Raw genomic sequence first — 22041 nt, 5'->3', positions numbered from 1 at the left:
TGACCAGTGAAGTCTGTATTTTTACACCTTTTGGTAGTTTACAGACACTGACCAGTGAAGTCTGTATTTTTACACCTTTTGGTAATTTACAGACACTGACCAGTGAAGTCTGTATTTTTAATTAACACCTTTTGGTAGTTTACAGACACTGACCAGTGAAGTCTGTATTTTTACACCTTTTGGTAATCTACAGACACTGACCAGTGAAGTCTGTATTTTAACACCTTTTGGTAATCTACAGACACTGACCAGTGAAGTCTGTATTTTTACACCTTTTGGTAATCTACAGACACTGACCAGTGAAGTCTGTATTTTTACACCTTTTGGTAATCTACAGACACTGACCAGTGAAGTCTGTATTTTAACACCTTTTGGTAATCTACAGACACTGACCAGTGAAGTCTGTATTTTTACACCTTTTGGTAGTTTACAGACACTGACCAGTGAAGTCTGTATTTTAACACCTTTTGGTAATCTACAGACACTGACCAGTGAAGTCTGTATTTTAACACCTTTTGGTAATCTACAGACACTGACCAGTGAAGTCTGTATTTTAACACATTTTGGTAATCTACACACACTGACCAGTGAAGTCTGTATTTTAACACCTTTTGGTAATCTACAGACACTGACCAGTGAAGTCTGTATTTTGAAACCTTTTGGTAATCTACAGACACTGACCAGTGAAGTCTGTATATTGACACATTTTGGTAATCTACAGACACTGACCAGTGAAGTCTGTATTTTGAAACCTTTTGGTAATTTACAGACACTGACCAGTGAAGTCTGTATTTTAACACCTTTTGGTAGTTTACAGACACTGACCAGTGAAGTCTGTATTTTGAAACCTTTTGGTAGTTTACAGACACTGACCAGTGAAGTCTGTATTTTGAAACCTTTTGGTAGTTTACAGACACTGACCAGTGAAGTCTGTATTTTGACACCTTTTGGTAATCTACAGACACTGACCAGTGAAGTCTGTATTTTTACACCTTACGATGTAACGTGTAAATCTGTCGATGTATGTTCACTGTGACGGTGTAACGTGTAAATCCGTCAATGCATGTTCACTGTGACGGCGTACCGTGTAAATCCGTCAATGTATGTTCACTGTGACGGTGTAACGTGTAAATCCGTCAATGTATGTTCACTGTGACGGTGTACGTGTAAATCCGTCAATGTATGTTCACTGTGACGGTGTAACGTGTAAATCCGTCAATGTATGTTCACTGTGACGGTGTAACGTGTAAATCCGTCAATGTATGTTCACTGTGACGGTGTACCCTGTAAATCCGTCAATGTATGTTCACTGTGACGGTGTAACGTGTAAATCCGTCAATGTATGTTCACTGTGACGGTGTAACGTGTAAATCCGTCAATGTATGTTCACTGTGACGGCGTATCGGTTATATCCGTCAATGTATGTTCACTGTGACGGTGTACCCTGTAAATTCGTCAATGTATCTTCACTGTAACGGTGTTCCCTGTAAATCCGTCAATGTATGTTCACTGTGACGGTGTAACGTGTAAATCCGTCAATGTATGTACACTGTGACGGTGTAACGTGTAAATCCGTCAATGTATGTTCACTGTGACGGTGTAACGTGTAAATCCGTCAATGTATGTTCACTGTGACGGTGTAACGTGTAAATCCGTCAATGTATGTTCACTGTGACGGTGTAACGTGTAAATCAGTCAATGTATGTTCACTGTGACGGTGTAACGTGTAAATCCGTCATGTTATGTTTACTGTTACGTTGTAACGTGTAAATCCGTCAATGTATGTTCACTGTGACGGCGTAACGTGTAAATCCGTCAATGTATGTTCACTGTGACGGTGTAACGTGTAAATCCGTCAATGTATGTTCACTGTGACGGTGTAACGTGTAAATCCGTCAATGTATGTTCACTGTGACGATATAATGTGTAAATCAATCAATGTATGTTCACTGTGACGCCGTAGCGTGTAAATCCGTCAATGTATGTTCACTGTGACGGTGTTCCCTGTAAATCCGTCAATGTATGTTCACTGTGACGGTGTACTCTGTAAATCCGTCAATGTATGTTCACTGTGACGGTGTAACGTGTAAATCAGTCAATGTATGTTCTGTAAATCCGTCAATGTATGTTCACTGTGACGGTGTACCGTGTAAATCCGTCAATGTATGTTCACTGTGACGGTGTAATGTGTAAATCCGTCAATGTATGTTCACTGTGACGGCGTATCGTGTATATCCGTCAATGTATGTTCACTGTGACGGTGTACCCTGTAAATCCGTCAATGTATGTTCACTGTGACGGTGTAACGTGTAAATCCGTCAATGTATGTTCACTGTGACGGTGTAACGTGTAAATCCGTCAATGTATGTTCACTGTGACGGTGTAACGTGTAAATCCGTCAATGTATGTTCACTGTGACGGTGTACCCTGTAAATCCGTCAATGTATGTTCACTGTGACGGTGTAACGTGTAAATCCGTCAATGTATGTTCACTGTGACGGTGTAACGTGTAAATCCGTCAATGTAAATCCGTCAATGTATGTTCACTGTGACGGTGTAACGTGTAAATCCGTCAATGTATGTTCACTGTGACGGTGTAACGTGTAAATCCGTCAATGTATGTTCACTGTGACGGTGTAACGTGTAAATCCGTCAATGTATGTTCACTGTGACGGTGTACCCTGTAAATCCGTCAATGTATCTTCACTGTGACGGTGTAACGTGTAAATCCGTCAATGTATGTTCACTGTGACGGTGTAACGTGTAAATCCGTCAATGTATGTTCACTGTGACGGTGTAACGTGTAAATCCGTCAATGTATGTTCACTGTGACGGTATACCGTGTAAATCCGTAAATGTATGTTCACTGTGACGGTGTAACGTGTAAATCCGTAAATGTATGTTCACTGTGACGGTGTAACGTGTAAATCCGTCAATGTATGTTCACTGTGACGGCGTACCGTGTAAATCCGTCAATGTATGTTCACTGTGACGGTGTAACGTGTAAATCCGTCAATGTATGTTCACTGTGACGGCGTACGGTGTAAATCCGTCAATGTATGTTCACTGTGACGGTGTACCCTGTAAATCCGTCAATGTATGTTCACTGTGACGGTGTAACGTGTAAATCCGTCAATGTATGTTCACTCTGACGATAGAACGTGTAAATCAGTCATTGTATGTTCACTGTGGCGGTGTACCCTGTAAATCCGTCGATGTATGTTCACTGTGACGGTGTACCCTGTAAATCAGTCAATGTATGTTCACTGTATGTTCACTGTAACGGTGTTCCCTGTAAATGCATCAATGTATGTTCACTCTGACGGCGTACCGTGTAAATCCGTCAATGTATGTTCACTGTGACGGCGTACCCTGTAAATCCGTCAATGTATGTTCACTGTGACGGTGTAACGTGTAAATCCGTCAATGTATGTTCACTGTGACGGTGTAACGTGTAAATCCGTCAATGTATGTTCACTGTGACGGTGTAACGTGTAAATCCGTCAATGTATGTTCACTGTGACGGTGTACCCTGTAAATCGTGTAACTGTGACGGTGTACCCTGTAAATCCGTCAATGTATGTTCACTGTGACGGTGTAATGTGTAAATCCGTCAATGTATGTTCACTGTGAAGGCGTATCGTGTATATCCGTCAATGTATGTTCACTGTGACGGTGTAACGTGTAAATCCGTCAATGTATGTTCACTGTGACGGTGTAACGTGTAAATCCGTCAATGTATGTTCACTGTGACGGTGTAACGTGTAAATCCGTCAATGTATGTTCACTGTGACGGTGTACCCTGTATATCCGTCAATGTATGTTCACTGTGACGGTGTAACGTGTAAATCCGTCAATGTATGTTCACTCTGACGACGTACCGTGTAAATCCGTCAATATATGTTCAATGTGACGGTATAATGTGTAAATCAATAAATGTATGTTCACTGTGACGGTGTAACGTGTAAATCCGTCAATGTATGTTCACTGTGACGGTGTAACGTGTAAATCCGTCGATGTATGTTCACTGTGACGGTGTAACGTGTAAATCCGTCAATGTATGTTCACTGTGACGGCGTACCATGTAAATCAGTCAATGTATGTTCACTGTGACGGTGTACACTGTAAATCCGTCAACGTATGTTCACTGTGACGGTGTTCCCTGTAAATCCGTCAATGTATGTTCACTGTGACGGTGTAACCTGTAAATCCGTCAATGTATGTTCACTGTGACGGTGTACCCTGTAAATCCGTCAATGTATGTTCACTGTGACGGTGTTCCCTGTAAATCCGTCAATGTATGTTCACTGTGACGGTGTACCCTGTATATCCGTCAATGTATGTTCACTGTGACGGTGTAACGTGTAAATCCGTCAATGTATGTTCACTGTGACGGTGTAACGTGTAAATCCGTCAATGTATGTTCACTGTGACGGTGTAACCTGTAAATCCATCAATGTATGTTCACTGTGACGGTGTAACGTGTAAATCCGTCGAAGTATGTTCAATGTGACGGGGTAACGTGTAAATCCGTCAATGTATGTTCACTGTGACGGTGTACACTGTAAATCCGTCAACGTATGTTCACTGTGACGGTGTACCGTGTAAATCCGTCAATGTATGTTCACTGTGACGGTGTAACGTGTAAATCCGTCAATGTATGTTCACTGTGACGGTGTAACGTGTAAATCCGTCAATGTATGTTGAACCCTGTAAATCCGTCAATGTATGTTCACTGTGACGGTGTAATGTGTAAATCCGTGAATGTATGTTCACTGTAACGGTGTTTCCTGTAAATGCATCAATGTATATTCATTGTGACGGTGTACCCTGTAAATCCGTCAATGGATGTTCACTATGACGGCATCACGTGTAAATCCGTCAATGTCAGTTCACTGTGACGGCATAACGTGTAAATCCGTCAATGTATGTTCTCTGTGACGGTGTAACGTGTAAATCCGTCAATGTATGTTCACTGTGACGGTGTACCCTGTAAACCAACCAATATAGATGTTCACCGTGATGGTGTACCCTGTAAATCCGTCAATGTATGTTTACTGTGACGGTGTAACGTGTAAATCCGTCAATGTATGTTCACTGTGACGGCGTAACGTGTAAATCCGTCAATGTATGTTCACTGTGACGGTGTAAGGTGTAAATCCGTCAATGTATGTTCACTGTGACGGTGTAACGTGTAAATCCGTCAATGTATGTTCACTAAGACGGTGTATCCTGTAAATCCGTCAATGTATCTTCACTGTGACGGTGTAACGTGTAAATCCGTCAATGTATGTTCACTGTGACGGTGTAACGTGTAAATCCGTCAATGTATGTTCTCTGTGATGGTGTAACGTGTAAATCCGTCAATGTATGTTCACTGTGACGGTGTAACGTGTAAATCCGTCAATGTATGTTCACTGTGACGGTGTAACGTGTAAATCCGTCAATGTATGTTCACTGTGACGGTGTAACGTGTAAATCCGTCAATGTATGTTCACTGTGACGGTGTAACGTGTAAATCCGTCAATGTATGTTCACTGTGACGGTGTACTCTGTAAATCCGTCAATGTATCTTCACTGTGACGGTGTAACGTGTAAATCCGTCAATGTATGTTCACTGTGACGGTATACCCTTTAAATCTGTCAATGTATGTTCAATGTGACTGTGTAACGTGTAAATCCGTCAATGTATGTTCACTGTGACGGCGTACCGTGTAAATCCGTCAATGTATGTTCACTGTGACGGTGTAACGTGTAAATCCGTCAATGTATGTTCACTGTCACGGCGTATCGGTTATATCCGTCAATGTATGTTCACTGTGACGGTGTAACGTGTAAATCCGTCAATGTATGTTCACTGTGACGGTGTACCCTGTAAATCCGTCAATGTATGTTCACTGTGACGGTGTAACGTGTAAATCCGTCAATGTATGTTCACTGTGACGGCGTACCGTGTAAATCCGTCAATGTATGTTCACTGTGACGGTGTAACGTGTAAATCCGTCAATGTATGTTCACTGTGGCGGTGTACGGTGTAAATCCGTCAATGTATGTTCACTGTGACGGTGTACCGTGTAAATCCGTCAATGTATGTTCACTGTGACGGTGTAACGTGTAAATCCGTCAATGTATGTTCACTGTGACGGTGTAACGTGTAAATCCGTCAATGTATGTTCACTGTGACGGTGTACCGTGTAAATCCGTCAATGTATGTTCACTGTGACGGTGTAACGTGTAAATCCGTCAATGTATGTTCACTGTGACGGTGTAACGTAATGTATGTTCACTGTGACGGTGTACGTGTAAATCCGTCAATGTATGTTCTCTTTGACGGTGTAACGTGTAAATCCGTCAATGTATGTTCACTGTGACGGTGTAACGTGTAAATCCGTCAATGTATGTTCACTGTGACGGTGTAACGTGTAAATCCGTCAATGTATGTTCACTGTGACGGCGTACCGTGTAAATCCGTCAATGTATGTTCACTGTGACGGTGTTCCCTGTAAATCAGTCAATGTATCTTCAGTGTGATGGTGTAACGTGTAAATCCGTCAATTTATATTCACTATGACCGTGTACCCTGTAAATCCGTCAATGTATGTTCACTGTGACGGTGTAACCTGTAAATCCGTCAATGTATGTTCACTGTGACGGTGTAACGTGTAAATCCGTCAATGTATGTTCACTGTGACGGTGTAACGTGTAAATCCGTCAATGTATGTTCACTGTGACGGTGTAACGTGTAAATCCGTCAATGAATGTTCACTGTGACGGTGTAACGTGTAAATCCGTCAATGTATGTTCACTGTGACGGTGTAACGTGTAAATCCGTCAATGTATGTTCACTGTGACGGTGTAACGTGTAAATCCGTCAATGTATGTTCTCTGTGATGGTGTAACGTGTAAATCCGTCAATGTATCTTCACTGTGACGGTGTAACGTATAAATCCTTCAATGTATGTTCACTGTGACGGTGTAACGTGTAAATCCTTCAATGTATGTTCACTGTGACGGTGTAACGTGTAAATCCGTCAATGTATGTTCACTGTGACGGTGTAACGTGTAAATCCGTCAATGTATGTTCACTGTGACGGTGTAACGTGTAAATCCGTCAATGTATGTTCACTGTGACGGTGTAACGTGTAAATCCGTCAATGTATGTTCACTGTGACGGTGTACCCTGTAAATCCGTCAATGTATGTTCACTGTGACGGTGTAACGTGTAAATCCGTCAATGTATGTTCACTGTGACGGTGTAACGTGTAAATCCGTCAATGTATGTTCACTGTGACGGTGTAACGTGTAAATCCGTCAATGTATGTTCACTGTGACGGTGTAACGTGTAAATCCGTCAATGTATGTTCTCTGTGATGGTGTAACGTGTAAATCCGTCAATGTATGTGACGGTGTATGTATCTTCACTGTGACGGTGTAACGTGTAAATCCGTCAATGTATGTTCACTGTGACGGTGTAACGTGTAAATCCGTCAATGTATGTTCACTGTGACGATGTACCGTGTAAATCCGTCAAGGTATGTTCACAGTGACGGTGTATTATGTAAATCAGTAAATGTTTGTTCACTGTGACGATGTACCCTGTAAATCCATTAATGTATGTTCACTGTGACGGTATAACGTGTAAATCAGTCAATATATGTTCACTGTGACGGTGTACCCTGTAAATCCGTCAAGGTATGTTCACTGTGACGGTGTACCGTGTAAATCCTTCAATGTATGTTCACTGTGACGGTGTTCCCTGTAAATCAGTCAATGTATCTTCAGTGTGTTGGTGTAACGTGTAAATCCGTCAATGTATGTTCACTGTGACGGTGTTCCCTGTAAATCCGTCAATGTATGTTCACTGTGACGGTGTAACGTGTAAATCCGTCGATGTATGTTCACTGTGACGGTGTAACGTGTAAATCCGTCAATGTATGTTCACTGTGACGGTGTAACGTGTAAATCCGTCAATGTATGTTCACTGTGACGGTGTACCCTGTAAATCCGTCAATGTATGTTCACTGTGACGGTGTAACGTGTAAATCCGTCAATGTATGTTCACTGTGACGGTGTAACGTGTAAATCCGTCAATGTATGTTCACTGTGACGGTGTAACGTGTAAATCCGTCAATGTATGTTCACTGTGACGGTGTACCCTGTAAATCCGTCAATGTATGTTCACTGTGACGGTGTAACGTGTAAATCCGTCAATGTATGTTCACTGTGACGGCGTACGGCGTACCGTGTAAATCCGTCAATGTATGTTCACTGTGACGGTGTAACGTGTAAATCCGTCAATGTATGTTCACTGTGACGGTGTAACGTGTAAATCCGTCAATGTATGTTCACTGTGACGGTGTAACGTGTAAATCCGTCAATGTATGTTCACTGTGACGGTGTAACGTGTAAATCCGTCGATGTATGTTCACTGTGACGGTGTAACGTGTAAATCCGTCAATGTATGTTCACTGTGACGATGTAACGTGTAAATCCGTCGATGTATGTTCACTGTGACGGTGTAACGTGTAAATCCGTCAATGTATGTTCACTGTGACGGTGTAACGTGTAAATCCGTCAATGTATGTTCACTGTGACGATGTAATGTGTAAATCCGTCAATGTATGTTCACTGTGACGGTGTAACGTGTAAATCCGTCAATGTATGTTCACTGTGACGGTGTAACGTGTAAATCCGTCAATGTATGTTCACTGTGACGGTGTACCCTGTAAATCTGTCGATGTATGTTCACTGTGACGGTGTAACGTGTAAATCCGTCAATGTATGTTCACTGTGACGGTGTAACGTGTAAATCCGTCAATGTATGTTCACTGTGACGGTATAACGTGTAAATCAGTCAATGTATGTTCACTGTGACGGTGTAACGTGTAAATCCGTCAATGTATGTTCACTGTGACGGTGTAACGTGTAAATCCGTCAATGTATGTTCACTGTGACGGTATAACGTGTAAATCAGTCAATGTATGTTCACTGTGACGGTGTACCCTGTAAATCTGTCAATGTATGTTCACTGTGACGGCGTACCGTGTAAATCCGTCAATGTATCTTCACTGTGACGGTGTAACGTGTAAATCCGTCAATGTATGTTCACTGTGAAGTTGTACCCTGTAAATCCGTCAATGTATGTTCACTGTGACGGTGTAACGTGTAAATCCGTCAATGTATGTTCACTGTGACGGTGTAACGTGTAAATCCGTCAATGTATGTTCACTGTGACGGTGTACCGTGTAAATCCGTCAATGTATGTTCACTGTGACGGTGTAACGTGTAAATCCGTCAATGTATGTTCACTGTGACGGTGTACCGTGTAAATCCGTCAATGTATGTTCACTGTGACGGTGTAACGTGTAAATCCGTCAATGTATGTTCACTGTGACGGTGTAACGTGTAAATCCGTCAATGTATGTTCACTGTGACGGTGTAACGTGTAAATCCGTCAATGTATGTTCACTGTGACGGTGTAACGTGTAAATCCGTCAATGTATGTTCACTGTGACGGCGTACACTGTAAATCCGTCAATGTATATTCACTATGACGGTGTACCTTGTAAATCCGTCAATGTATCTTCACTGTGACGGTGTAACGTGTAAATCCGTCAATGTATGTTCACTGTAACGGTGTTCCCTGTAAATCCGTCAATGTATGTTCACTGTGACGGTGTAACGTGTAAATCCGTCAATGTATGTTCACTGTGACGGTGTACCGTGTAAATCCGTCAATGTATGTTCACTGTGACGATGTAACGTGTAAATCCGTCGATGTATGTTCACTGTGACGGTGTACCCTGTAAATCCGTCAATGTATGTTCACTGTGACGGTGTAACGTGTAAATCCGTCAATGTATGTTCACTGTGACGGTGTACCGTGTAAATCCGTCAATGTATGTTCACTGTGACGGTGTAACCTGTAAATCCGTCAATGTATGTTCACTGTGACGGTGTAACGTGTAAATCCGTCAATGTATGTTCACTCTGACGGTGTACCGTGTAAATCCGTCAATGTATGTTCACTGTGACTTGTACCGTGTAAATCCGTCAATGTATGTTCAATGTGACGGTGTAACGTGTAAATCCGTCAATGTATGTTCACTGTGACGGTGTAACGTGTAAATCCGTCAATGTATGTTCACTGTGACGGTGTAACGTGTAAATCCGTCAATGTATGTTCACTGTGACGGTGTAACGTGTAAATCCGTCAATGTATGTTCACTGTCACGGCGTATCGTGTATGTCCGTCAATGTATGTTCACTGTGACGGTGTACCCTGTAAATTCGTCAATGTATGTTCACTGTAACGGTGTTCCCTGTAAATCCGTCAATGTATGTTCACTGTGACGGTGTAACGTGTAAATCCGTCAATGTATGTTCACTGTGACGGTGTAACGTGTAAATCCGTCAATGTATGTTCACTGTGACGGTGTTCCCTGTAAATCCGTCAATGTATGTTCACTGTGACGATGTGACGTGTAAATACGTCGATGTATGTTCACTGTGACGGTGTAACGTGTAAATCCGTCAATGTATGTTCACTGTGACGGTGTAACGTGTAAATCAGTCAATGTATGTTCACTGTGACGGTGTTACGTGTAAATCCGTCAATGTATCTTCACTGTGACAGTGTAACGTGTAAACACGATAATGTCAGTTCACTGTGACGGTGTAACGTGTAAATCCGTCAATGTATGTTCACTGTGACGGTGTAACGTGTAAAGGTGTACGGTGTGAGGTCTGGCGGTGTTCTTTGGTGTTAGGTCTGGCGGTGTTCTGTTCTTTGGTGTGAGGTCTGGCGGTGTTCTTTGGTGTGAGGTCTGGCGGTGTTCTTTGGTGTGAGGTCTGGCGGTGTTCTTTGGTGTGAGGTCTGGCGGTGTTCTTTGGTGTTAGGTCTGGCGGTGTTCTTTGGTGTTAGGTCTGGCGGTGTTCTTTGGTGTTAGGTCTGGCAGTGTTCTTTGGTGTGAGGTCTGGCGGTGTTCTTTGGTGTTAGGTCTGGCGGTGTTCTTTGGTGTTAGGTCTGGCGGTGTTCTTTGGTGTGAGGTCTGGCGGTGTTCTTTGGTGTGAGGTCTGGCGGTGTTCTTTGGTGTTAGGTCTGGCGGTGTTCTTTGGTGTGAGGTCTGGCGGTGTTCTTTGGTGTTAGGTCTGGCGGTGTTCTTTGGTGTTAGGTCTGGCGGTGTTCTTTGGTGTGAGGTCTGGCGGTGTTCTTTGGTGTTAGGTCTGGCGGTGTTCTTTGGTGTTAGGTCTGGCTTTGGTGTTAGGTGGCGGTGTTCTTTGGTGTGAGGTCTGGCGGTGTTCTTTGGTGTGAGGTTCTTTGGTGTTAGGTGGCGGTGTTCTTTGGTGTTAGGTCTGGCGGTGTTCTTTGGTGTGAGGTCTGGCGGTGTTCTTTGGTGTTAGGTCTGGCGGTGTTCTTTGGTGTGAGGTCTGGCGGTGTTCTTTGGTGTGAGTTATGGCGGTGTTCTTTGGTGTTAGGTCTGGCGGTGTTCTTTGGTGTGAGGTCTGGCGGTGTTCTTTGGTGTTAGGTCTGGCGGTGTTCTTTGGTGTTAGGTCTGGCGGTGTTCTTTGGTGTTAGGTCTGGCGGTTGGTGTTAGGTCTGGCTGTGTTCTTTGGTGTTAGGTCTGGCTGTGTTCTTTGGTGTTAGGTCTGGCGGTGTTCTTTGGTGTTAGGTCTGGCGGTGTTCTTTGGTGTGAGGTCTGGCGGTGTTCTTTGGTGTTAGGTCTGGCGGTGTTCTTTGGTGTTAGGTCTGGCGGTGTTCTTTGGTGTGAGGTCTGGCGGTGTGTGAGGTCTGGCGGTGTTCTTTGGTGTTAGGTCTGGCGGTGTTCTTTGGTGTGAGGTCTGGCGGTGTTCTTTGGTGTGAGGTCTGGCGGTGTTCTTTGGTGTTAGGTCTGGCGGTGTTCTTTGGTGTTAGGTCTGGCGGTGTTCTTTGGTGTGAGGTCTGGCGGTGTTCTTTGGTGTGAGGTCTGGCGGTGTTCTTTGGTGTTAGGTCTGGCGGTGTTCTTTGGTGTTAGGTCTGGCGGTGTTCTTTGGTGTTAGGTCTGGCGGTGTTCTTTGGTGTTAGGTCTGGCGGTGTTCTTTGGTGTTAGGTCTGGCGGTGTTCTTTGGTGTGAGGTCTGGCGGTGTTCTTTGGTGTTAGGTCTGGCGGTGTTCTTTGGTGTGAGGTCTGGCGGTGTTCTTTGGTGTTAGGTCTGGCGGTGTTCTTTGGTGTTAGGTCTGGCGGTGTTCTTTGGTGTGAGGTCTGGCGGTGTTCTTTGGTGTTAGGTCTGGCGGTGTTCTTTGGTGTGAGGTCTTGCGGTGTTCTTTGGTGTTATGTCTGGCGGTGTTCTTTGGTGTTAGGTCTGGCGGTGTTCTTTGGTGTTAGGTCTGGCGGTGTTCTTTGGTGTGAGTTATGGCGGTGTTCTTTGGTGTTAGGTCTGGCGGTGTTCTTTGGTGTGAGTTATGGCGGTGTTCTTTGGTGTGAGGTCTGGCGGTGTTCTTTGGTGTTAGGTCTGGCGGTGTTCTTTGGTGTGAGGTCTGGCGGTGTTCTTTGGTGTTAGGTCTGGCGGTGTTCTTTGGTGTGAGGTCTGGCGGTGTTCTTTGGTGTTAGGTCTGGCGGTGTTCTTTGGTGTGAGGTCTGGCGGTGTTCTTTGGTGTTAGGTCTGGCGGTGTTCTTTGGTGTTAGGTCTGGCGGTGTTCTTTGGTGTGAGGTCTGGCGGTGTTCTTTGGTGTGAGGTCTGGCGGTGTTCTTTGGTGTGAGGTCTGGCGTAGAAATTGGGAGTTAGGTCTGGCGGTGTTCTTTGTGGTGTTCTTTGGTGTTAGTCTGGCGGTGTTCTTTGGTGTGAGGTCTGGCGGTGTTCTTTGGTGTTAGGTCTGGCGGTGTTCTTTGGTGTTATGTCTGGCGGTGTTCTTTGGTGTGAGGTCTGGCGGTGTTCTTTGGTGTGAGGTCTGGCGGTGTTCTTTGGTGTTAGGTCTGGCGGTGTTCTTTGGTGTTAGGTCTGGCGGTGTTCTTTGGTGTTAGGTCTGGCGGTGTTCTTTGGTGTGAGGTCTGGCGGTGTTCTTTGGTGTTAGGTCTGGCGGTGTTCTTTGGTGTGAGTTATGGCGGTGTTCTTTGGTGTTAGGTCTGGCGGTGTTCTTTGGTGTGAGGTCTGGCGGTGTTCTTTGGTGTGAGGTCTGGCAGTGTTCTTTGGTGTTAGGTCTGGCGGTGTTCTTTGGTGTGAGGTCTGGCGGTGTTCTTTGGTGTTAGGTCTGGCGGTGTTCTTTGGTGTTAGGTCTGGCGGTGTTCTTTGGTGTTAGGTCTGGCGGTGTTCTTTGGTGTTAGGTCTGGCGGTGTTCTTTGGTGTTAGGTCTGGCGGTGTTCTTTGGTGTTAGGTCTGGCGGTGTTCTTTGGTGTTAGGCCTGGCGGTGTTCTTTGGTGTTAGGTCTGGCGGTGTTCTTTGGTGTTAGGTCTGGCGGTGTTCTTTGGTGTTAGGTCTGGCGGTGTTCTTTGGTGTGAGGTCTGGCGGTGTTCTTTGGTGTTAGGTCTGGCGGTGTTCTTTGGTGTGAGGTCTGGCGGTGTTCTTTGGTGTGAGGTCTGGCGGTGTTCTTTGGTGTTAGGTCTGGCGGTGTTCTTTGGTGTTAGGTCTGGCGGTGTTCTTTGGTGTGAGGTCTGGCGGTGTTCTTTGGTGTGAGGTCTGGCGGTGTTCTTTGGTGTTAGGTCTGGCGGTGTTCTTTGGTGTGAGGTCTGGCGGTGTTCTTTGGTGTGAGGTCTGGCGGTGTTCTTTGGTGTTAGGTCTGGCAGTGTTCTTTGGTGTGAGGTCTGGCAGTGTTCTTTGGTGTTAGGTCTGGCGGTGTTCTTTGGTGTTAGGTCTGGCGGTGTTCTTTGGTGTGAGGTCTGGCGGTGTTCTTTGGTGTTAGGTCTGGCGGTGTTCTTTGGTGTGAGGTCTGGCGGTGTTCTTTGGTGTGAGGTTGGCGTGTTCTTTGGTGTGAGGTCTGGCGGTGTTCTTTGGTGTTAGGTCTGGCGGTGTTCTTTGGTGTGAGGTCTGGCGGTGTTCTTTGGTGTGAGGTCTGGCGGTGTTCTTTGGTGTTAGGTCTGGCGGTGTTCTTTGGTGTTAGGTCTGGCGGTGTTCTTTGGTGTGAGGTCTGGCGGTGTTCTTTGGTGTTAGGTCTGGCGGTGTTCTTTGGTGTTAGGTCTGGCGGTGTTCTTTGGTGTTAGGTCTGGCGGTGTTCTTTGGTGTTAGGTCTGGCGGCGGTGTTCTTTGGTGTTAGGTCTGGCGGTGTTCTTTGGTGTGAGGTCTGGCGGTGTTCTTTGGTGTGAGGCCTGGCGGTGTTCTTTGGTGTTAGTGTGTTCTTTGGTGTTAGGTCTGGCGGTGTTCTTTGGTGTTAGGTCTGGCGGTGTTCTTTGGTGTTAGGTCTGGCGGTGTTCTTTGGTGTGAGGTCTGGCGGTGTTCTTTGGTGTTAGGTCTGGCGGTGTTCTTTGGTGTTAGGTGGCGGTGGTGTTGTGAGGTTGGCGGTGGTGTGAGGTCTGGCGGTGTTCTTTGGTGTGAGGTCTGGCGGTGTTCTTTGGTGTGAGGTCTGGCGGTGTTCTTTGGTGTGAGGTCTGGCGGTGTTCTTTGGTGTTAGGTCTGGCGGTGTTCTTTGGTGTGAGGTCTGGCGGTGTTCTTTGGTGTTAGGTCTGGCGGTGTTCTTTGGTGTGAGGTCTGGCGGTGTTCTTTGGTGTTAGGTCTGGCGGTGTTCTTTGGTGTTAGGTCTGGCGGTGTTCTGTGGTGTTAGGTCTGGCGGTGTTCTTTGGTGTGAGGTCTGGCGGTGTTCTTTGGTGTGAGGTCTGGCGGTGTTCTTTGGTGTTAGGTCTGGCGGTGTTCTTTGGTGTGAGGTCTGGCGGTGTTCTTTGGTGTGAGGTCTTTTCTTTGGTGTTAGGTCTGGCGGTGTTCTTTGGTGTGAGGTAGGTTCTTGTTCTTTGTGTGAGGTCTGGCGGTGTTCTTTGGTGTGAGGTCTGGCGGTGTTCTTTGGTGTGAGTTAGGTCTGGCGGTGTTCTTTGGTGTGAGGTCTGGCGGTGTTCTTTGGTGTTAGGTCTGGCGGTGTTCTTTGGTGTTAGAGTCTGGCGGTGTTCTTTGGTGTGAGGTCTGGCGGTGTTCTTTGGTGTGGGTGTTAGGTCTGGCGGTGTTCTTTGGTGTTAGGTTTTGGTGTGAGGTCTGGCGGTGTTCTTTGGTGTGAGGTCTGGCGGTGTTCTTTGGTGTTAGGTCTGGCGGTGTTCTTTGGTGTGAGGTCTGGCGGTGTTCTTTGGTGTGAGTTATGGCGGTGTTCTTTGGTGTTAGGTCTGGCGGTGTTCTTTGGTGTTGAGGTCTGGCGGTGTTCTTTGGTGTTAGGTCTGGCGGTGTTCTTTGGTGTTAGGTCTGGCGGTGTTCTTTGGTGTGAGGTCTGGCGGTGTTCTTTGGTGTTAGGTCTGGCGGTGTTCTTTGGTGTGAGGTCTGGCGGTGTTCTTTGGTGTGAGGTCTGGCGGTGTTCTTTGGTGTGAGGTATGGCGGTGTTCTTTGGTGTTAGGTCTGGCGGTGTTCTTTGGTGTTAGGTCTCTGGCGGTGTTCTTTGGTGTGAGGTCTGGCGGTGTTCTTTGGTGTTAGGTCTGGCGGTGTTCTTTGGTGTTAGGTCTGGCGGTGTTCTTTGGTGTTAGGTCTGGCGGTGTTCTTTGGTGTTAGGTCTGGCGGTGTGTCTTTCTTTGGTGTGAGGTGGTGGCGGTGTTCTTTGGTGTTAGGTCTGGCGGTGTTCTTTGGTGTTAGGTCTGGCAGTGTTCTTTGGTGTTAGGTCTGGCGGTGTTCTTTGGTGTTAGGTCTGGCGGTGTTCTTTGGTGTGAGGTCTGGCGGTGTTCTTTGGTGTGAGGTCTGGCGGTGTTCTTTGGTGTTAGGTCTGGCGGTGTTCTTTGGTGTGAGGTCTGGCGGTGTTCTTTGGTGTGAGGTCTGGCGGTGTTCTTTGGTGTGAGGTCTGGCGGTGTTCTTTGGTGTTAGGTCTGGCGGTGTTCTTTGGTGTTAGGTCTGGCGGTGTTCTTTGGTGTGAGGTCTGGCGGTGTTCTTTGGTGTTAGGTCTGGCGGTGTTCTTTGGTGTTAGGTCTGGCGGTGTTCTTTGGTGTTAGGTCTGGCGGTGTTCTTTGGTGTGTTAGGTCTGGCGGTGTTCTTTGGTGTGTGAGGTCTGGGTGTTCTTTGGTGTTAGGTTTTGGTGTGAGGTCTGGCGGTGTTCTTTGGTGTGAGGTCTGGCGGTGTTCTTTGGTGTTAGGTCTGGCGGTGTTCTTTGGTGTTAGGTCTGGCGGTGTTCTTTGGTGTGAGGTCTGGCGGTGTTCTTTGGTGTTAGGTCTGGCGGTGTTCTTTGGTGTTAGGTCTGGCGGTGTTCTTTGGTGTGAGTTCTGGCGGTGTTCTTTGGTGTTAGGTCTGGCGGTGTTCTTTGGTGTGAGGTCTGGCGGTGTTCTTTGGTGTGAGGTCTGGCGGTGTTCTTTGGTGTGAGGTCTGGCGGTGTTCTTTGGTGTGAGGTCTGGCGGTGTTCTTTGGTGTGAGGTCTGGCGGTGTTCTTTGGTGTTAGGTCTGGCGGTGTTCTTTGGTGTGAGGTCTGGCGGTGTTCTTTGGTGTTAGGTCTGGCGGTGTTCTTTGGTGTTAGGTCTGGCAGTGTTCTTTGGTGTGAGTTATGGCGGTGTTCTTTGGTGTGAGGTCTGGCGGTGTTCTTTGGTGTTAGGTCTGGCGGTGTTCTTTGGTGTGATGTATGGTGGTGGCCTTTGGTGTTAGGTCTGGCGGTGTTCTTTAGTGTTAGGTATTGTGGTGTTCTTTGGTGTGAGGTCTGGTGGTGTTCTTTGGTGTTAGGTATGGTGGTGTTCTTCGGTGTGAGGTCTGGTGGTGTTCTTTGGTGTTAGGTCTGGCGGTGTTCTTTGGTGTGAGGTCTGGCGGTGTTCTTTGGTGTGAGTTATGGCGGTGTTCTTTGGTGGGAAGTATGACGATGTTCTTTGGTGGGAAGTATGACGATGTTCTTTGGTGTGAGGTCTGGCGGTGTTCTTTGGTGTTGGGTATGGTGGTGTTCTTTGGTGTGAGGTCTGGCGGTGTTCTTTGGTGTGAGGTCTGACGGTGTTCTTTGGTGTGAGGTATGGTGGTGTTCTTTGGTGTGAGGTCTGGCGGTGTTCTTTGGTGTGAGGTATGGCGGTGTTCTTTTGGTGTTAGGTCTGGCGGTGTTCTTTGGTGTGCAGTATGGCGGTGTTCTGTGGTGTGAGGTATGGCGGTGTTCTTTAGTGTGAGGTATGGCGGTGTTCTTTGGTGTTGGGTATGGTGGTGTTCTTTGGTGTGAGGTATGGCGGTGTTCTGTGGTGTGCAGTATGGCGGTGTTCTTTGGTGTGAGGTATGGCGGTGTTCTGTGGTGTTAGGTATGGCAGTGTTCTGTGGTGTTAGGTCTGGCGGTGTTCTTTGGTGTGAATATAAGTGACGGTATTCTATGTTATAGAAGTAGGATTACTAAGACTTAACGTTGCACTACGAAACCTTAGATAAAGAAGTGCGTGGTTCGATTCTCCCTTCCCGTGACGCTTTGTGTTTCTCATGGGGCTGAGAGACGGACCGGGCTATTGTGGTCGTATCCTTGTGCACAACACTTTATCCTCCGGGTGACCTGCGATGGGCCTCCCTTATATTTTCACCGAAGTAGTCACCAGCTACTATAAGCAGACCCCACCTCAATAAGAGCCTGCCTGCTCACAGTACAATAGACCCAACAAACCAACAATGACTACTTTGGACGAAGGATAGGCCAAACAGACGAGATATATGTATCGGCTATTTGTAAGTAAGGTCTTGACGAAGGATAGGCCGAAGAGACAAGATATATGTATCGGCTATTTGTAAGCAAGGTCTGGACGAAGGATAGGCCGAAGAGACAAGATGTAGGTGTCGGTTATTTGTAAGCAATGTCTGCAGTGGTAGAAAACTTACATACTAGCTGTAACAGCGGTCATCAATGCGATGTTAATTGATGGGTGTTGTCTATATATCCATGTCTTCTGCCAAACGAAAACTGATCTGAAGGACCCTAGTGTACATTCCCTTAGTCATTTTAGATAGCCATTTTGGTCTGCGCTGATCAATTCTGTTCTTTATCGTGTGTTTATGTGGTGCAATTTTACTTCTCATCAATTCTCCTGCGGTAGCGTCACCTCAAGGCTGTGTCGGAGGGTCGATACCTGCATCAGTTTCAGTAGTCCGTCACTCTTTTCGAACGATTCAAAGCGCTATTGACCTGTCTCCATACGTTTTCATGGTGCTATGGGTGTATCTAGAGAAATATTTCGTGTTATGGGCATGTCTTAACATGTATTCTTGTTTCTATGGGGGTATCTGGACATATAGTGGGTGTCATCAGAGACGTATGTGTTATATATGTCTCTTTTGTCCTGTGAAATGTCGGGGGTGGTATTACTGATAGGAATTTTGAGAAGTTTTTCTAATTATTTATTATTTTACAATAATAGTTATGGTAAACGTACTAGGACCGTAGTCAGACTATTCGTTCTTATAGGGATGGACGGGTGGTATTTTTATCACTGAGTAATTTCTAATTCCCGGTCTGTGGTTACCTTATCAAATGTTTGACAGGAGTATGTTGATCTATTTTGTACTAGGCTTAGTAGTGAGAAAGAAATATTGAGAGTTAAGTATGATGATAGAATATTTGAATTTAGTAAATACGCGTTTGTATTGAAAGTGCATGTTTTGTTAGTAAGAATAAGAATATTATTTTTGTGAGAAGGAATAGAAGCCTGGAATATGAATGTTAGTTTTTCCTTACTTTATCTAAGGATGTAAATGTTTTGGAAATGTGTAGAGACCAGACCTAGAATCAATGTATAATTTCCTAACTTGCGTATGTTAGATTTTGTCTATGTTAATGTAAGCTTTAGGCCTTCTGGTTAATGTGTTAATTTTATGCCAGGAAAGCTAATAGTAATAATATTGTCCTTATTACTTGAATATGAAGTTGTAGAAATTAACTATTAAGTGTGAAAGATTGTGGGAGTCTGATAGAATTATTAATGTAACTTATTTTTCTGCACATATGAGATTCATAGCCTAATTAAATATTGAACTTTATCATAATCTTCTTGTTTTCTGTACGACTGAGCTACATCTAGAAACATGACTTGTTCAAATAACCACAGGATAGTCTGATGCTGTTGGAACATTCTTCATTGGTGATTACTTAGTTATCTGATTATACTGAATTGGATGACAACAAAAGGTCAAGTCCAGGTTCAAGTAATGTCATGATCAGTTTGAATTAAAAGGGAAAACAGATTATCAAGAAATATACCAATTGAACTGGCATCACTTAGTCCTGAATGCAGATGGAATGAACATAAAATCCTGATGAAGACTTTAATCGTTAATTATCTATTTATATATCGGGTTTAGCCCTACATATTTTGTGATAGCCTACACGCTACCATGTTAAATAGATCTGAGATTGGGTCCAGATCACTATGGTGTCACAATATATTCTTTTTTCTATGAAAGTATCCTGATATATATGTGGTGTCTGTCTGTCTCTCTGTCTATCTCTCTGTGTCTCTCTTCCTCTGCCTCTCTCTATGTCTCTGTCTGTCTCTCTTACATCATTATTTTTGTATTGTAGCTTAGTTTACTTACATAGAGGCTTCAAAATATAAATTTATAACACGAGATAAGTGTAGCAAACGTTTCCAATATTGCAAAGTATGAAAATAGAGACGTGTATAGTTCTTACCTGGATCGGTCGGCCATGTTGGCGATGGGTAACTACATTTAACAACCACCGGTTCGGTTCAGTGAACAGGGCGTTAATCAATATAAAACAAAAGCCAAATCCGGTTACCGATTTCATATATCACAAAAAAATCACTATGACGCCCATAAAATTTATAAAAGTTTTCATCAACTTGCATTTCTCCTAGTCTTGTGAGTTTTGCAGTCAGCTGCCAGTCACGATATTGCCTGAATCAACTGCAACATTTCAACGCCATAGATAAGAAAGCAAATATATTACCGTCTAAAATAGGATTTGAATGATTGTGAGTTCGGAATAACCACATGTGTCATACAGCTTAGCGGAATAATGTCCCTGGTGGTTTCGTTGTAGGACAAAAACGAGGTAAGCTGCTGATGTAGAAGAGTGTCTGTGTGAGTATATATGGTCGGCCTCGTACGAAATAAAAACAACTATATCTACTAACATTCGGTTGCCATGGTTCCCAGCCTTCCTTAATAACCTGTAATAATTTCACCTGTTTTCATAAGTAAAACGTATATATTTACCTGCAATGGTGCCTACGAGCAAATTGGACAAGTTGGTAAACATCGCTAGCAGGTTGGATACGAGGACACATTTGTAGATATATCCAAGGGTAGGATCGGACTTGTGGGTCGCCGCTGTAGCTAGGATATAGCCACTTCCGAACAACCCGAGGGCCAGAATAGTACATACAGCGACAACCTTGAAGATCACCTCAATGTCCATCGTAATGACGTATGGAAACTTTAATCTTAGCGTTACTTGTCAGAACATACCTCGTCATAATGACGTCACAGCATATTGTCTCAGTATTTTACTTCTTATACCCTGAACGCAATTCATTAAATCTTACCACGTGACACATGCATCACTTTGGCTTTTCCCTTTTTTATATCCATGCTCTGTTATTGGTGACAATGTTAATTTCCTTCAGTAAAAATGGTAGGTGTCAAGGTTTGTTTACTACACATGTTGTAAAATCGGTGTTTTTGTATTATGCCTGACATAAACAAGACTACTTGAAGTATCAACACACTTAGATATTAATCCGCTTGGCAATGGCTAGAGCACAAATATCACCACATCTGTACTACTGCTCGTACAGTGATTAACACAAGTATCAACACACTTCAAAATTTTAAAAATCAACTGCGTGGTAGAGACACATACATCCAACCATTAGAATATTTGACTCGGAGCGGAAATTAACACAGACTACATGTATACATACGTAGCCATTACTGCATGTGGTGATGACTGGACCAAAATATCGGGTACCACATCTACTGATCACACACCACGTCAGGTGCCAGTTTAATAGCAGTCCGCCGAGGTTACATACAACCCATTATCCACAATCTGGTATTAGGTTTGGAGGTTAAAGCATTCACATGATGCTTTGTACACGTATTCTCCTAATGTGATGTTGTTACAACACATGCACATCGTCAGAAGAGAGACGATCCATGTACGGCGCGCTGTGGACTAGTGTGCTCTCCAATTCGCCAGCTGATTCTGTCCGCTCTATATTTGTATCTCGTCAGAGCACCGTATATAGAGTTAAATCAACATCGTCTGAAAATCAACATCGTCTGAAGCTAGATCAGTTCACCAGAAAAAAACATTGTTATAGTCTGTTGTGTTTTTTTTTCTGTCAAAGACAGATTTCCTGTAGAAATTGCCCTTTATGTACTGTATATCGTGTGTCTACATGTACGGGGAAAGGCGAATTTCCTTCAATTGGAACCAGTCAGATATTACATGGGTAAGATATGATATTACATGGGTAAGATATGATATTACATGATAGGACATGATATTACATGGGTAGATTATGATATTACATGGGTAAGACATTATATTATATAGGTAGGACATGACATATCAAAAACAATACAGACTCTAATACTCTAGTACCGCCTGACACAGAAAACAATACAGAATCTAATTCTCTAGTACAGTCTGACACAGAAAACAATACAGACTCTATTTCTATAGTACAACCTGACACAGAAAACAATACAGACTCTAATACTCTAGTAAAGCCTGACACAGAAAACAATACAGACTCTAATTCTCTAGTACAGCCTGACAAAGAAAACAATACAGACTCAAATTTTCTAGTACAGCCTGACACAGAGAACAATACAGACTCTGATTCTCTAGTACAGTCTAATACAGAAAACAATACAGACTCAAATTATCTAGTACAGCCTGACACAGAAAACAATACAGACTCTAAATCTCTACTACAGCCTGACACAGAAAACAATACAGACTCTGATTCTCTGGTACAGCCTG

At 44.5% G+C, this 22041-nt stretch overlaps 1 protein-coding gene across 1 annotated transcript in view; it reads right to left on the bottom strand.

Annotated features, from left to right (window-relative positions):
• The window catches only part of LOC132556923 (uncharacterized), a 38172-nt gene extending 17706 nt beyond the window's left edge, over positions 1 to 20466 (bottom strand). The window contains exon 1 of the mRNA XM_060221377.1: positions 20281 to 20466. Coding sequence (XP_060077360.1) covers positions 20281 to 20466 — 186 coding nt within the window. The remainder of the gene's footprint in view (positions 1 to 20280) is intronic.
• Between the last annotated feature and the right edge of the window lie 1575 nt (positions 20467 to 22041).

The sequence above is a fragment of the Ylistrum balloti genome, unplaced genomic scaffold, assembly GCF_031769215.1.
Source record: "Ylistrum balloti isolate Yb309-2 unplaced genomic scaffold, AGI_CSIRO_Ybal_v1 Utg370606, whole genome shotgun sequence".
NCBI classification, from domain to species: Eukaryota; Metazoa; Mollusca; class Bivalvia; order Pectinida; family Pectinidae; genus Ylistrum; species Ylistrum balloti.
This window is presented reverse-complemented; position numbering and strand designations above follow the sequence as displayed.